This window comes from Pongo pygmaeus, chromosome 6 (assembly GCF_028885625.2).
Source record: "Pongo pygmaeus isolate AG05252 chromosome 6, NHGRI_mPonPyg2-v2.0_pri, whole genome shotgun sequence".
In the NCBI taxonomy this organism is placed as follows: Eukaryota; Metazoa; Chordata; class Mammalia; order Primates; family Hominidae; genus Pongo; species Pongo pygmaeus.
This window is the reverse complement of record NC_072379.2, coordinates 26,985,674-27,003,919: the sequence shown is the minus strand read 5'-3', so window position 1 is coordinate 27,003,919 and position 18,246 is coordinate 26,985,674. Positions and strand designations below refer to the sequence as shown.

At 36.7% G+C, this 18,246-nt stretch overlaps 2 protein-coding genes across 4 annotated transcripts in view; one reads left to right on the top strand and one right to left on the bottom strand.

Moving 5' to 3' along the window:
• Positions 1 to 695: 695 nt before the first annotated feature.
• Positions 696 to 2,938, top strand: LOC129040654 (selenide, water dikinase 1-like). Its single transcript, XM_054495416.2, has one exon. The coding sequence runs from the start codon at positions 1,214 to 1,216 to the stop codon at positions 1,994 to 1,996; it is 783 nt and encodes a 260-aa protein (XP_054351391.1). The 5' UTR covers positions 696 to 1,213; the 3' UTR covers positions 1,997 to 2,938.
• Positions 2,939 to 10,716: 7,778 nt separating this feature from the next.
• Positions 10,717 to 18,246, bottom strand: part of ZNF138 (zinc finger protein 138) — a 38,539-nt gene continuing 31,009 nt past the window's right edge. For 2 of the 3 annotated variants that reach the window (XM_054495412.2, XM_054495411.2), the window contains exon 4: positions 10,717 to 17,321. In XM_054495412.2, coding sequence (XP_054351387.1) covers positions 16,750 to 17,321 — 572 coding nt within the window. In that variant the 3' untranslated portion in view covers positions 10,717 to 16,749. Of the gene's footprint in view, positions 17,322 to 17,703; positions 17,841 to 18,246 lie in introns of all 3 variants that reach the window. The other variant, XM_054495413.2, reaches the window with a different exon arrangement.

Sequence of the window (18,246 nt, the reverse complement as noted above, 5' to 3'; positions counted from 1 at the left end):
GTGTGCCTGTAGTTTCAGCTGCTTCGCAGGCTGAGGCAGAACAATCAGTTGAACCTGAGAGATGGAGGTTGCAGTGAGCTAAGATCATGCCACTGCACTTCAGCCAGAGCAATGAAGTGAGACTCTGTCTCCAAAAAAAGGAAAAGAAGTATATATGTGTGTGTGTGTGTGTTTTTAAAGTTCAATATTGTATTAAGTATAGTAGAATCCTCTAAAAATATTAACTGTTTTCTGGCTATTTATTCTTTGTGTACCATTTTATACATTCACAAAAACATTGAACAATGAAAATGTACCCAATTATTCAATTTTTTTAATTTTTATTAAAAGTGTTAAAAATAATTATTTTTTTTTTCTGGTTAAAGAGGTTTTTGTTTTATTTTTTTGAGACAGAGCCTTGCTCTGTCACCCAGGCTGGAGTGCAGTGGCTCGATCTCGGCTCACTGCAACCTCCACCTCCCGGGTTCAAATGATTAAAGATGGTGTTTATTGTTATACTCAGGAGTGTTATCTCTGGAGACACATTTGCCTGTGTTTTAATATTGGCTCTGTTTCTTTCTCTGCAAACTGAGGATAATAACACCTATGTTATTCAGTTACTGTGAGAATTAAATTTATTAACACATAAAAGTATTATGGTTAATGCTCAGTACAAATTAACAATTAATAAGATATGTATATGCTGAATTACACTAGTATGTGCTTTAAGACGGGAATGCCCTTTTATAACATGAGTTTTTCAATCAATATATTTAATTTTTTAAAATAAATGTTGTATAGATACACAATGGAATACTATTCAGCCTTAAAAGGTGGTAAGTTTCATCATTCGAATCAATATAGATAAATTTAGAAGACAGCATACTAGATGGAATAATCCTGACACAGAAAGACAAATACTACATGATCTCATATACATAGGAAAAAAGTTTAACTCGGGGTGCAAAGCGAGCTGGTGGATCCATAAAGAATCCAGCCAACCCGCAGAGGGAGGGGAGGGGCTGAGCTGTGAGGACAGCGGGGCCCAACAACCACATCTACGCGGGAGTCCTTTAACCCGGAAAGTTACGAATTGGACAAAAGCTTCCAGCTAACCAGATTCACTGAACTGAAGGGCACAGGCTACAAAGTGCCCCAAGATGTCCTGCAAAAATTGCTGGAATCTTTACAGGAGAACCACTTCCAAGAAGATGAGCAGTTTCTGGGAGTCTTTATGCCAAGGCTTGGCATTGGAATGGATACTTATGTCATTCCTTTGAGACGCGGTGGGCTTTCCTTGGTTCAAACCACAGATTACATTTACCCAATCGTAGACGACTCTTACATGACAGGCAGGATAGCATGTGCCAATGTTCTCAGTGACCTCTACGCAATGGGGGTCACAAAATGTGACAATATGCTGATGCTCCTTGGAGTCAGTAATAAAATGACCAACAGGGAAATGGATAAAGTGATGCCTCTGATTGTCCAAGGTTTTAAAGACGCAGCTGAGGAGGCAGGAACGTCTGTAATGGGCGGCCAAACAGTACTAAACCCCTGGATTGTCCTGGGAAGAGTCACTACCACTGTCTGCCGGCCCATTGAATTTATCAGGCCAGATGATGCAGTGCCAGGGGATGTGCTGGTGTTGACAAAACCGCTGGGGACACAGGTGGCAGTGGCTGTGCACCACTGGCTGGATATTCCTAAGAAATGGAATAATATTAAACTAGTGGTCACCCAAGATGTAGAGCTGGCCTACAAGGAGGCGATGATGAACATGGCGAGGCTCAACAGGACAAGTGGCCTTCTGATCTGTTTACCACGTGAACAAGCAGCTCAGTTCTGTGCAGAGATAAAGTCCCCCAAATATGGTGAAGACCACCAAGCATGGATTATTGGGATTGTAGAGAAGGGCAACCACACAGCCAGAATCATAGACAAACCCCTGATCATCGAGATTGCACCACAAGTGGCCACTCAAAATGTGAATCCCACACCCGGGGCCACCTCTTAATCTAAACAGAAATAGCTGTTTGGTTTTGTTTTTAAATAGATCTATTTCCTTTATCATCACTTCAATTAAAGACTATAAGCAACAAAAATCTCATTGTATCTACACATCAGGTGACCTTAGGTCAGTTTGTAAGTGGATACAATTAATAAAATAAAATCCATGCCTTTTTTTCCTGTCACATTAACTGAAGATGCACCTAATCTTGAGGCAGCTTCTGAGTTGAGAATTATATTGTTATCTAATACTATTGATTCATTTTTGAATCTTTAGACACTTATCTTTTGCCGCATAGGCTCTTTTTAAAGGTGCTTCCACATAGCACAGACATTACCAGTAGTCATGTCAAATAGCAGTTGCTGTCTTCATTTTATGTATATTTATCATGTAAGTCTGATTTTTTAAGCGTCTCGAATGGTTTTCTGGAGAGACAGCATTGGTCAGTGGCACATGACGGCATCCCAGTCATAAGAGGGTTGAATGATTCCTTTGATTTGAAAAGCCTAGTCTTCTCTCAAGAGCATCTCGGACCCAGAACATTCTCCAGTAGTGCATTCAGTTCAACACGGCAAGTGCTTCACTGCTTGGAAAACACTTTGAAGACAAAAAAGAAATCTTATTTCTTTTTTTGGAGGCTTCCTGACATTTACAGTAATACCATTAACTGTTTTCTTTACCGATAGCAAAAAAAGGATACTTTTTGCAATGTAATTAGATGTTTTATAGTGCTACAAGGAATTGCCTTCCAAATGGAGGTTGATGTATAATACTCATTTACAATTCAATATATAATTACGCAAATAATTTTTAAATATAATCAATAATAAAGACTGTTCTGTGGATGGTAGTGTTTAATACATTTTATATTTTGTATAGTGATTTCAGGCCTTTTGTTTTCTTAAAATCAGCAGCTATTTAGCATAATTCTTAGCATTATTTTGTCCTTTGCGCTAGTACATTTTTGTGCACGCTTTTTGTGATCTGTGTTAAAAACCTGCATTGCCAACATTGCAGCCCAAACTTAAACTTGTCATTCAAATAAATATTTAATTTTTTAAATTGCTCGTGTATAACAAAAAGAATAAAGTTTACCTCAAAAAAGTACAAAGTGGAATAATTTTACCAGAGGCTGGGTGTGGTGGGAAGGAAACAGAGAGGGGTTGATCAAAAAATACAAAGTTTCAAATAGACAGGATAAATAGGTTTTGAGTTCTATTGCACAGCAGGGTGATTATAGTAAACAATAATGTATTGTATATTTCAGAATAACTAAGAGTAAATTTGAAGTGTCTCACCACAAAAAAATGATAGGTAAGCAAGTTGTTATTTAACTCGACATAATCATTTCATACTATATACATATATTCAAATATCTCATTGTACCCCATAATGTACAGAACTCTGGTGAATGAAAAATACTATTAATATATATATTTTTAAAAGGATAGTATTTAAAACATTCAACTACTATTATACCCCCAGACTGACTAGAAGAAACATGGATTACAAACCACTGATGTGGCCACCTTGTTTTTAGGTTTAACATTAATCATGATCTAAAAGAATCAATAAATAAGAGTGAATAAATTTCCTGTACACTCGCTATGTGCTGGGGACTTATTGGGCACATTTATTTGTATTAACTGCTTTAATTTTACCAAAACCCTAAGATTTAGGCAGTAAAGAGCTGAAGAGTCAAGCACAGAGAGATCAAGAAACTGTATTCATGTCACATAGTCCATAAATGGCAAAACTGGAATGCAATAAGGAACCACCTGGTACGGAGTTGCAATCTTAACCATTATGCCCAACACCCGCTCATCCAATGCTACTTTTTATTTTTGACCTAATATTTTCAGCTTTGAATTTTCTAAATTAGTAGAAATAAAGAGAAATTTAAAAACCCCTTTTTTTGGGAGGAAAAAAATAGCAAACAGGAGGCAAGGGCTAGATTGCAGCTCCCACTCAGAGCAGTATGTGGAGACTCGCATCATTAACTTGCTCCAGAAGTACTGCAGGAATAAACCAGGAGAGCTGAGAGAATCCAAAGACCCTCTGAAGGAAGCAAACTGCTCCTTCAGGACCTGGCAGACAGCCAAAATATTGATAGTGTTCAAGATGTGAAAGTGGGAAAAAGGGATAGTCTGCCCTTGAACACATACCTTCACTGGGGAACCTGAAGGTCTAGAACATAGAATAAGAAATCTGACTTTACCTGGAGCTGAGTCAATTTAGAGAGCTGAGCTAAATACAGAGGTAGAAGTGGGAAAAGCCCAGTGGGCTCTCTGAGTCTTCTGGGAAGCCATTTTAGACTTGCCTCAAAGGGGCCCTTGGGGAGGGCTGCCAGGGGAACTTGGAAAGGACCACAGGGAGAAGGAAACCTCCAGCTGAATTTTCTAACAATTCTAACCAAACGTGAAGTCTCCTGGCCAGAAATTCGGAATGGGTGTGAATTGGGTGAGCAGACTCCACAGGCAGCAAGGCACAAAAGCCCTGCTTGCTTTTGCAGCTGGGAGGCTGGTAGCCAGGGGCAAGTTCTTAGCTCTGCTCCCTCACTGCCTGGCAGAACACTCGGTGCTCTTGGGGGTGGGGAGCATGGTGGGAATGAGTCTTGCTTTTGGGGTTGCATGAGAGATGGGTGAGGCATGTAACTGTTGGCTTTCCCCCTTTCCCCGACACCCCTGACAACCTGCATGACACAGCAGAGGCAGCCATAATCCTCTGGGAACATAATTCTATTGACCGGGGAACCACACCCCCATTTCCCACTGCAGCTGCAGCAAGCCCCGCCCAAGCAGAGGCTAAGCTCAGACACGCCTACCCATGTCCCCACATGATCTTCCCTCCCTAACCACCCTGGTAGCTGAAAACAAATCTCATATATTCTTGGGAGTCCTAGGACCCCACTCACCACCTGATTCTCCCTATACTACCATAGCTGATGCTCCCTTTAAAGCGCCACCTCTTGGCAAGTAGCCAATGAGTACAAAAATAGTGCATTCAACAGCCAAAACTAAGGACCCTAACAGAGTCCAATTCATCACCTGCTACCTCCACCAAAGCAGGTGCTAATATCCACAGCTGAGAGACCTGCAGACAATTCACATCATAGGACTCTGTGCAGACAACCCCCAGTACCAGCCTGGAGCCTGATGGACCTGCCTAGTGACTACGTCCAGAAGAGAGACAACGATCATTACAGCTTGGCTCTCAAGAAGCCACACTGATAGGAAAAAGAGGAGAGTACTACATTAAGAGAATACCCCATGGGACAAAATAATCTGAACAGTAGCCTTGACACTTATACATTTCCTCGGACATAGTCTACCCAAATGAGAAGGAACCAGAAAAACAATTCTGGTAATATGACAAAACAAAGTTCCTTAACATTCCCCCCAGCCGGGTGTGGTGGCTCATGCCTGTAATCCCAGCACTTTGGGAGGCCGAGCTGGGCAGGAGATTGAGACCATCCTGGCTAACACAGGGAAACCCTGTCTCTATTAAAAATACAAAAAATTAGCCTGGCATGGTGGTGGGCGTCTGTAGTCCCAGCTACTCGGGAGGCTGAGACAGGAGAATGGCGTGAACCCGGGAGGTGGGGCCTGCAGTGAGCAGAGATCACACCACAGCACTCCAGCCTGGGTGACACAGCAAGACTCTGTCTCAAAAAAAAAAAAAAAAAAAATCCCCCAAAATCACACTCACCGGCAATGGATCTAAACCAAGAAAAAATCCCTGATTTACCTGAAAAAATAATTCAGAAGGTCAGTTATTAAACTAATCAAGGAGGCACTAGAGAAAGGTGAAGTCCAATTTAGGAAAATAAAAAAAAATACAGGAAATAAGGGGAGAAATCTTCAGTGAAATAGATAGCATAAATGAAAAACAATTACAACTTCAGAAAATGAAGTACACACTTAGAGAAATGCAAAATGTTCTGGAAAGTCTCAGCAATAGAATCAAGCAAGCAGAAGAAAGAAGTTCAGAGCTCGAAGACGAGGTTTTTGGATTAACCCAACCCAACAAAAAAGAAAAAAAGAATGAGAAAAAATGAACAAAGCGTCCAAGAAGTTTGGAATTATTTTAAGTGAGCAAACCTAAGAATAATTGGTGTTTCTGAGGAGAAAGAGAAGTCTAAAACTTTGGAAAGAAAAACCTATCAGATTAAGAGCAGATTTCTCAGCAGAAACCCTACAAGCTAGAAAAGATTGGGACATTATCTTTAGTCTCTTTAAATTAAACAATTATTAGCCAAGAATTTTTTATCCAGTGAAACTAAGCTTCATAAATGAAGAAAAGATACTGTCTCTTTCAGACAAACAAATGCTGAGAGCATTTGCCACTACCAAGCCAGCACTAAAACAACTACTAAAAAGAGCTCAAAATATTGATACACATCTTTGAAACACATCAAAACAGAACTTCTTTAAAGCATAAATCTCACAGGACCTATAAAACAAAAATACAATTAAAAAAAACAGTATACAGGCCACAAATAGCACAATGAATAAAATAGTACCTTACATCTCAATACTAACATTGAAAGTAAATGGCCTGAATGCTCCACTTAAAAGATACAGAATTGAAGAATTGATAAGAATTCACCAACCAATTATCTGCTGCCTTCAAGAGACTCATCTAACATAAGGATTCACATAAACTTAAGGTAATGGAGTGGAAAAAAACATTCCATGCAAATAGACACCAAAAGTAAATAGGAGTAGCTATTTTTATATCAGACAAAGCAAACTTTAAAGCAATAGCAGTTAAAGAAGACAAAGAGGGACATTATATCACAATAAAAGGCCTTGTCCAACAGAAAAATGTCACAATCTTAAATATATATGCACCTAACACTGGAGCTACCAAATTTATAAAACAATTACTACTAGACCTAAGAAAAGAGATAGACAGCAACACAATAGTGGAAAACTTTAATACTCCACTGACAGCACCAGACAATTCATCAAGACAGCAAGTCAACAAAGAAACAATGGACTTAAACTATACCCTAGAACAAATGGGCTTAACAGATACTTACAGAACATTCTAACCAAGAACTGCAGGAAAAAAAAAAATATATATATATATATATATATATATCTGTATTAGAAGAGATGGGGTTTCACCATGTAAGCCATGCTGGTCTCAAACTCCTGACCTCAAGTGGTCTGCCCACCTCAGCCTCCCAAAGTGTGGGAATTACAGGTGTGAGCCACAGGGCCCAGCCTACAGATGCAAAAGTTCTTAACAAAATACTAGCTAACTGAATCAAACAACATATTAAAAAAAAATCCACCATAATCAAGTAGGTTTTATACCAAAGATTCACGGATGGTTTAACATGTGGAGTCAATAAATGTGATACACCACATAAACAGAATTAAAACAAAAAAATCACGATTATCTCAATAGATGCAGATAAAGCATTTGACAAAATTCCAGGATCCCTTTATGATTAAAACCCTCAGCAAAATCGGCATACCAGAGATCTATTTTAATGAAATAAAAGCCATCTATGACAAATCTACTGCCAACATAATAGTGAATGGCGAAAAGTTGAAAGCATTTTTCTCTGAGAACTGGAACAAGACAAAAATGTCCACTCTCACCATTTTCATTCAACATAGTACTGAAAGTCCTACCAAAAGCAATCAAACAAGAGAAAGAAATAGAGCATCCAAATTGGTAAAGAGGAGCTCAAACTGTATTTTTTTCCTGATGAGATAATTGTATACCTAGAAAGCACTAAAGACTCCTCCAAAAAGCTCCTAAAACTGATAAATTCAGCAAAGCTTCAGAATACAAAATCAATGTGCACAAATCAGTAGCTCTGCTATATACCAACAGCAACCAAGCTGAAAACCAAATTAAGAACTCAACCCCTTTTATAACAGCTGCACAAAGATACAAAATACTTAGGAATATACCTAACCACGGAGGTGAAAGACCTCTACAAGGAAAACTACAAAACACTGCTGAAAGAAATTATACACGACACAAGCAAATGGAAACACATCCCATGCTCATGGATGGGTAGAATCAATATAGTGAAAATGACCATACTGCCAAAAGCAATCTACAAATTCAACACAATTCCCATCAAAATACCATCATCATTCTTCACAGAACTAGAAAAAACAATCCTGCAAGCCACATGTAGAAGAATAAAACTGGATCTTCATCTCTCATCTTATATAAAAATCAACTCAAGATGCATCTAAGACTTAAATCTAAGATCTAAGACCTAAAACTATAAGCAAAACCCCACAGAGTGGGAGGAAATTTTCAAAATTTATACATCTGACAAAGGACTAAGATCCAGAATCTATAATGAACTAATATCGAAAAGTGTGCTAAAAACACGAAAAGACAATTCTCAAAAGAAGATATAAAAATGGCCAGCAAACATATGAAAAAATGCTCAACATCACTAATAATCAGGGAAATGCAAATCCAAACTACAATGTGATACCACCTTACTCCCACAAGAATTGCCATAATCAAATAATCAAAAAATAATCAAAGTTTGTGCGGATGCAGTGAAAAGGGAACACTTCTACACTGCTGGTGGGAATGTAAACTAGCACAACCACTATGAAAGAGTGTGGAGATTCCTTAAAGAACTAAAAGTACAACTACCATTTGATCCAACAATCTCACTATTGGGTGTCTACCCGGAGCAAAAAAAGTTATTATACAAAAAAGATACTTGCACATGCATGTTTATAGCAGAACGATTTGCAATTGCAAAAATGTGAAACAAACCTAAATGCCCATCAGTCAACGAGCAAATAAACCGTAGTATATATATGATGGAATACTACTCAGCTATAAAAAGGAATGAATTAATATAATTCACAGCAGCCTAGATAGGATTGAAGATTATTATTCTAAGTGAAGTAACTCAGGAATGGAAAACCAAACATTGTATGTTCTCACTCATAAGTTGGAGCTAAGTTATGAGGATGCAAAGGCATAAAAACGACACAATCGACGGTGGAGACTCAGAGAGGAGCGTTGGGAAGGAGGTGAGAGATAAAAGACTACAAATTGGGTTAAGTATACACTGCTCGGGTGATGGGTGCACCAAAATCTCACAAATCACCACAAACAAATTTACTCAGCTAGGCACGGTGGCTCACGCCTGTAATCCCAACACTTTGGGAGGCCAAGGCGGGCAGATCACGAGGTCAGCAGTTCGAGACCAGCCTGACCAACATGGTGAAACCCCGTCTCTTCTAAAAATACAAAAATTAGCCTAGTGAGGCGGCTTGCACCTGTAATCTCAGCTACTCAGGAGGCTGAGGCAGGAGAATCGCTTGAACCCGGGAGGCAGAGGTTGCAGTGAGCAGAGATTGTGCCAGTGTACTCCAGCCTGGGTGACAGAGCAAGACTCCGTCTCATAAAAACAAACAAACAAACACATAAAACTTACTCATGTAACTGAATACCACCTGTTCCTCGAAACCTATGGAAATTCAAAAAAAAATTTTTTTAAAGAGTGAAAGGGACCTCAGGGCTCATCAAGCCTCACCTTTCTCATTTTGCAGATGCAGAAGAGAGGTTGTAGACAGTGCCAATCTCACACAGCCTTTCAGAGATTGACTCCAGACCTAAAATCAGACCCTCCGACCCCAAGCCCAAGTTCCCTTTCGCTATCACTGTCTCTTCAAAGAACAAGAATGAATCAAATTGAGAAAGGGAGTGGTAACACCCACATCCAGACTCTATTCTTCTGGGCACTGTAAGACCTTTTTCATTCCCAGTGCTCATGTTATGCCCAAACCCTGGGAAAATGTGCACCCCTGGAACTAGCAGACATTAAAAGTAATAACAACAGGTTGGGCACACAGGCTTGGGCCTGTGGTCCCAGCTAGTTGGGAGAGTGAAGACGGAGGACATCTTAAGCCCAGGAGTTCTAGGCTGCAGTGACTTTTTAAAAACTTAACCTTGGCCGGCGCAGTGGCTCATGCCTGTGATCCCAGCACTTTGGGAGGTCAAGGCAGGCGGATCACGAGGTCAGGAGATTGAGACCAGCCTGGCCAACATGGTGAAACCCTGTGTCTACTAAAAATACAAAAATCAGCTGGGCATGGTGGCGCACGCCAGTAGTCCCAGCTACTTAGGAGGCTGAGGCAGGAGATCTCTTGGACTGGGGAGGTGAAGGACGCAGTGAGCCGAGATCGCACCACTGCACTCCAGCCTGGTGACAGCGAGACTCTGTCTCAAAAAATAAAAAAATTAAAAAAAATAAATTAACCTCAAAATTCCAGGGAATCAAAAGAGAAATAGGTAAGTCAGATTAGTTCAAATTAAAAAGCTGCTGCATGGAATCTCATACAATCAACAAGATGAGATAACTAAAAAAATGGAGAAAATATTTGCAAGTCATTCATGTGACAAGGGGTTAATATCAAAAATATATAAGAAACTCAAATGACTATATGACAAAAGACTATTAAAATGAGTGAAAGCCTTAAATATTTTTCAAGACATACATATGGTCAAGAGACACATAAAAATGCTCAATATCAGTTATTATCAGGGAAAGGAAAGCAAAAAAAACTATCAACTCATTTCTGTTAGAATTACTCTTATTTTAAAAATGTGTTAGTCAAGGTGTGAAAAAATGGCAATGCTTGCACACTGTTGGTTTGAATGTGAATGAGGACAGTCATTATGAAAAACAAAATAAGGATTTCTCAAAAAAATTTAAAATTAAACCACCAAATACAGCAATTTTATTATTGGTTATACATCCAAAACAAATGAAATCAGAATGAAGAAACATGCTTGTTTTTTACAACACTCTTCACAATTACCAAAATATAGAATCAGTGGTTTCAACATTTAATGAGTAAATAAAGACAATGTGGTATATACACACAATGGAATACTATTCATCTTTAAAGAAGGAAATTTTATTATTTTCAATCACACGAATTAACCTGGAGGAAAACATTATATTTGTCGAAATGAGCCAGGCACAAAGATTATTATTTCATGATTTCACTTACAAAAGGATTCTAAAATCTTATTGAAGAGGTGACCACCAGACACAAGTTATTTAGGAGAAAGGAGGGTTTGAAAAGATGTTGATCAAAAAATACATAATTATAGTTAATAGAATAAGTTCAAGTTTTTTTGTACAGCATAGTGACTATAGATCAAAATAATGTATTTGTAGTTTTGAAAAATGCTGACAATGTCACATGCTCTTGCCATAAAAATGTTAACTATGTGAGGTAACTACCTAGAATTAAGCATTTGACAATGTATATATACTTCCAAATATTATATTTTACAAAATAAATACACATTTATTTATTACAGATAGTGATGATATGGAAGACACTAAAATGGCAGGTGTTGCTTATAGACCTGTGACTGGCCATTCTGGGAACACAATAAACAAGTTTGCATAAAAAATAACACAAAATAATCTAAAAGTTGCCATAATCTCCAGAATTTTTCCAGAGAAAATGACCAAGAAGTTGACGACAGGTGACTAAGAATATAAACTGTACACTGACCTTCACTCACTAAAAAGACACATAAAATAACAGGGTGAAATTCCTCTGAGTTGTAATATCAATATGGACAAGAAATATTATTCCAAATTTCAAATCCACAGAGGTCATTTTATTATTTTGCAACCTTTAACATTCACACTTAACAATAAAAGATTCAGCAGGGCACAGTGGCTCACGCCTATAATCCCAGCACTTTGGGAGTCTGAGGAGGGCAGATCACGAGGTCAGGAGTTCGAGACCAGCCTGGCCAACATGGTGAAACCGCGTCTGTACTAAAAATACAAAAATTGGCTGGGTGTGGTGGCAGGCACCTGCAATCCCAGCTGTTAGGGAGGCCGAGGCAGGAGAATTGCTTGAACCCAAGAGGCGGAGGTTGCAGTGAGCCGAGATTGCGCCACTGCACTCCAGCCTGGGTGACAGAGCAAGATTCTGTTTCATAAATAAATAAATAAATAAGTAAATAAATAAATCTGTGTTGTGCTATATCATAGAACATTAAATTTAAAATTCCTCACCATTAACTCTTCATAATTTAATTTCTAAGATGCATTTTCTAGCAAATATTAAATGTGTCACACTTTGTGTAAGAATTTAATAAGATTTTCCGTTTACAAACAGAGAAAAACAATGCTAAGTTATTTAATCCTCTGATCTATGGACAGCATATGCCTTTTATCTTAATTAACTGATCTGAAAGTTATATTGATAAGCAAATTCTCTAACTAAAACCAATTTTTGAGTGCATTAAAAACACCAACTTTCTCATCAAAACCTACAAAGTACCATGTAAAATGACATGGCATGAAGACAATGAGAAAACTGTAGCAATCACATAGAAAAAGGGGAGAAGGGCTGTGATGAATACACAGAAGACACATAATAAGACAAACAAAACTAAAGATAATTAGGAAATAAAAGAAACAGAGTTTCTCTTTAGGTTCAGCAATATTTAGCTTTGCAGCATGAAAACAATTGTTATCTCCACACGAAGAATCAATGTTATTTCTTCACTATTGATATTTTCCCTCTCCGACTTGAACTTACAAACTAACTCTAGCAGGAATATTTATGGCTTATCATGGAGCATCTGCTACACAGCAAGCACTGTCATGTTTGTTCGCCACATTTATATATTAAAAAACATCATGACTTATGAAGCATCCCTAGTTCTTATCTGAACAAATTGCCTCAATAAATATACTTATGTCAATTATAATGAGAACAAAAAAAGTTAAAAAATACAGGCTTATGTAGAATTCTCCAATTAAAAGAAAAAATCGAATGTCCTAATAAACTACACAATTTTGGAAATACATCTAAAAATTGTTCAGTGTGCACTAAATTTTATAAAAATCGTTATTAGTCATGACCAGCTCACATAATGAATACCTCATAAACTATAAAAGAAAAAATCATAAGAGACAAGAAAATTATAGGTCTAGCATGAGTACTAGGCAAGGAAAAACAGAAATTTTTCATGGGGAGGTTCTGAACCCTAAGTCAGAAGATTTTACAGTAATAAATTTTAAAAAAAGCAGAGTATAGATTTGCTTTCAGCATTTTTGAGGTTTTCGGTTTCAGTTAATAAGTCACCTTCTTAAAATATTTGTTTTGTTACAATATTGCTCTATTCTTCTGAAAATAGGTGCAAACTCATACTCATACATACTCTATAATTTTCTTGCACCTAAGGTTTATTTTTACAGTAACATATATGCATAGCTAATTTTATGTAAATCAAAACTAAAATTCTGTATGTTTGCAGGCAGAGAGAGACCACATGTTCAAAGAAAAATACATAACAAATTTTTTTAAATGTTTAAGCAGAACTCAGAATTTTAAGACTCAGGATTTTATTTATATTTGTAAATAATTTTTATTTTACTCATAAAAATGACCCTGTAGTCAACAGCATTTATTTTACATTTTAAAGTAAGTAAAAGTGTAGAATGGGTTAGTAATCCAAAAGATAAATGCTAGATAGAGTTGATGGAAACTTCATTTGCCCTTATCTGATTAATACATAAATTATATGACTGTATCAAAAAATGCCATGTATGACATAAATATAAACAGATACTATGTACGCACAAAAATTGAGAAAAATAAGTTTAAATTATAAATAAAAATTTAATCAATGGGAACAATATTCATTAATTTATTTGCAGTTTGAAGCCACTGGCAAAATAAATTACTGGAGCTGTTAGTCCATTATGTTATCAAATAGTCTATTGTTACCATCTTTGACCTACACCCTTGAGTAAGGTAGGACAGGTAAAAGTTAGTGGCATAATAATACTTTATTGAATGCACAGTGGTCTTATGTTAAAATTTTAATTAAAAAATTAAGTTTATAATAATCTAAATCTTTAAAACTGTACTGCATTTTATTACATAAAAGTACAATTAGTAAAATTATATACTAATTAATTTTAACTAAAATTATTTTGTTTGGAGTATAACACAGAAGAATACTACTCTGAACACTTACCTCATACATCACTCAATATTATAAATTAAACACAAACAGCCTCTCCACTTAGACTTTTGTCATGCATCCTACATTGTAATGTCTTTACTCTTCCATAGAAAAATTCAAAAACAATATCGACATAACAAAAAAGAATCTCTCATACCTTCGATGCAGCAACAATTGATCACATGCTTTCACTAGTGAATGCAACAGGAATGAAAAGCATGAAGTAATTTGAGTTGAATTAGATCATTATTCACTTTTCATAAATTCTGCAATTTTTTTCAAGGAAAAAAGTATACTTTGAATGTAATTGTAACTCTGCAAAAATATTTCTACTTCTTTTAAAGTTATATACAAATAATTTATCTACCCACTTTAGTTTTGGGTTATTTTGTATACTCAGCACATTTACTTAGTGCAATGTTTGAAGTGTCAGTGCCTTAGATATTTTTACTGTGAATTCTCTGATACTTACGTAGACTTATTTTTGAATTTTTTTTTATATTTACTGCATCTGGAAAAATATAGTTTAGTATGCACCCCCTGGTGTTTTCTAAGATGTAGTTTTTGAAAAATTTTTGAAATGTATTACATTTGTAGTTTTTCTCCGATATAAATTCCCTGATGTTGAACGAAGTTTGAGCAACTGCTTGTGATACAAAATGTGTACAATAAGATCTGTGATACAAGTAAGGCAGGCACTACAACCCTCTTTATGTTTTTAATGTTTGTCTTCAAAATAAAAACTCTTTTTTTACTTTAAAGGCTTATATTGGCTGGGCACAGTGGCTCACACCTGTTATTCCAGCACTTTGGGAGGCAGAGGTGTGTGGATCATTTCAAGTCAGGAGTTCGAGATGAGCCTGGCCAACACAGTTTAAAACCCTGTCTCTACTAAAAAATACAAAACTTAGCCGGGTGTGATGGCACATGCCTGTAGTCCCAGCTATTCTGGAGGCCCAGGCAGGAGAATTGCTTGAACCTGGAAGGCAGAGGTTACAGTAAGCCAAGATTGCACCACTGCACTCCAGCCTGGGAAAGAGTATTACGTAGTCTCATTTAAAAACAAAACAAAACAAAACACACTAAAACAAAAACCTTATACTTTGAGTTTTTGACAGTAATTGCATTTATAATGCTTTTATTAAGTACTAACTCTCTAATGTTGAATAAGATGTAAGCACATATTAATGGCTTTTCCACATTCTTTATATCAGTACAATATTTTCTGAAGTATAAATGCTTTCCTGTGCAATAAGGTATAGGAATTAAAGTTTTGCCATATGCTTCACACTTCTGGGAGTTTCCACCAGTATGAATTATCTTACCTACAATCAAGTGTGACAACCATTTAAAGGCTTTGTCACATTCTTCACATTTTTATAATTTCTTCCCAGTATGATTTCCTTTATGTTTAGAAAAATTTGAAGGTTTTGTTAAAATCATTGTCACATTTTTCTGGTTTGTAACATTTTCAGTATTAATCTTCTTTTGTTTAGTAAGATTTGAGAATTGGTTAAAAGCATTACCACATTCTTCATATTTGTGGGGTTTCTCTCCAGTATGAATTATACTATGTGTAGAAAGGGTTGAAGACTGGTTAAAGAATTTACAAAATTTTTCACATTTGTGGGGTTTCTCTCCTACATGAATTTTCTTATGTGTAGAAAGTTTTGAGGATTGTAAGTTTTACCACATTCTTTGAATTTCCAAGGTTTTGCTCCAGTATAAATTATCTTATGTATAGTAAGTGTTGAGACTTGGTTAAAAGCTTTGCCACATTCTTCACATTTGTAGAGTTTCTCTCCAGTTTGAATTTTCTTATGCATAGTAAAGTTTGAGAACTGGTTAAAAGATCTGCCACATTGTTCACATTTGTAGGGTTTCATTCAAGTATGAATTATGTATAGCAAGTGAGAACTGGTTAAAAGATTTGCCACATTCTTCACATTTGTAGGGTTTCTCTCTAGTATGAATCTTCTTATGTTTAGTAAGGTTTGAGAGTTGGCTAAAACCTTTGCCACATTCCTCACATTTGTAAGGTTCCTCTCCAGTATGATCTTACATGCAGTAAGAGTCGAGGACTTCTTAAAGACCTTGCCACACTGTTCACATTTGTAGGGTTTCTCTTTACTATGAGTTTTCTTATGTCTCATAAGGTGTGAGGATTGGTTAAAAGCTTTGCCACATTCTTCACATTTGTAGGGTTTTTCTCCACTGTGAATTATCTTATGTGTAGTAAGAGTTGAGGACCGGTTAAAGGCTTTTCCACATTCTTCACATTTCTAGGGTTTCTCCCCAGTATGAATTTTCTTATGTGTACTAAGGATTGAGTATCGGTGAAAAGCTTTTCCACATTCTTTACATTTGTAGGGTTTTTCTCCAGTATGAATTAACTTATGTTCAGTGAGCTTTGCGGCTCATTTGCCACATTCTTCACATTTGTGGGGTTTCTCTCCGCTATGAATTATCTTGTGTAGTAAGGGTTGAAAACTGGTTAAAGGCTTTGCCACATTCTTCACATTTGTAGGCTTTCTCTCTAGTATAAATTTTCTTATGTTCAGTAAGTTGTTAAGATAGGTTAAAAGTTTTGCCACATTCCTCACATTTGTATGGTTCCTCTCCAGTATAAATTATCTGATGTTTAGTAAGGGTTGGGGACTGCTTAAAGACCTTGCCACATTGTTCACATTTTTAGGCTTTCTCTTCAGTATGAATTATGTCTAGTAAGGTGTGAGGACTGGTTAAAGGCTTTGCCAGTGTGCACATTTATAGGGTTTTTCTCCAGTACGAATTATCTTATGTTTAGCAAGGATTGAGGATTGGTGAAAGGCTTTTCCACATACTTCACATTTGTAGGGTTTTTCTCCAGTATGAATTTTCTTAGGTTTAGAAAGGTTTGTGGACCAGTTAAAGGTTTTTCCACATTCTTCACATTTGTAGAAATTCTCTCTAGTATGAATTCTTTTATGTTGAGTTAGGCGTGAAAGCATGCAAAGTGATTTGTCACATTCTTTACATCTGAAATGTTTATTTTCAGTATGTCTTATCTTGTGTCTATTTGAATTTGAAAATTTATGCATGACTTTTACATATTTATTACATTGAAATATTTTGCTCGAGGTAGTTTTCAAACATTGGTTAAGTCCATTATAACCTCCTTGGTGTCCCTTACACTCATCCACACTTTTACAGCCATTTCTTAACTGTAAATTCTTATGTCCATATTTTCCATATCTGCTCAGTGTCACTTTTTGGAAAGAGTCTTTTATGTTCTGCTCTAGCCAAAGGTCTTGGGCAAAATGAGAACACAGAGCTGAAAGAAACAAAAAATAACAAATTATGCCACCTGCTAGACTCAGATGAATATACTTTACAAATCTAACCTATAAAATCATACAAACTACACAAGCAAGATGGCATAGCAAAATACCACAGGTTCTAATTCCTTCATAGACATATAAATGTAACAAAAACATACTGACCAAAACGTATCTGTGGAGAATTAATAAATGAGTTAAGTGTGTGCAGTGCCCCAGGTTTGCACAATGCAAAGAGCCACACAGAAGGGAGAGAAAAGTCTGTTACATTTACCCAACACAGCTCTTTCTGTTCCCTGATATAACATAGTGCCTCTGGAAGTAAACTGCCAACTCTTGGTTTCTTTTTCAAAAGGCAAGAGAAATAATAACACATACATCTTTATTTCCGGCTTCTAGGTGCTTTTGCAGACACTGGTTTCTGTTTCCCATGACATAAAGTGCTGAAACAAATGGCAGTATACTTTGGAATGACAAAATGTTGAGTCCACTGAGATCAAAGGTAAATGCTACAGCTGCAAAGAGACAGGGAACAGTTGTGGCAAGTGGCTACTGACTATTAAGAAGAAACAAGAATGAACTAAAAAAATCCCAAAAAATTTCAGACATGACACATCCTAAGAACATGTCTGAAAGACTCTCAGAATCTTCAGCCAGACAAATGGTCTCAGACTTTGCCAGGACAAAGTTGCATTATAAACACTGACAGGTAGCTTTTTTTAATGTTCAAATTTCAATTGAAGATTACAATGTATATAAAATATTAGGGCGACATAGCCCTATCAATTATTATAAAATTTTCAGAAAGGAAGCATTAAAAAATGAAGATATGGGCTGGGCATGGTGGCTCATGTCTGTAATTCCAGCACTTTGGGAGGATGAGGTGGGGAGATGACCTGATGTCAGGAGTTCAAGACCAGC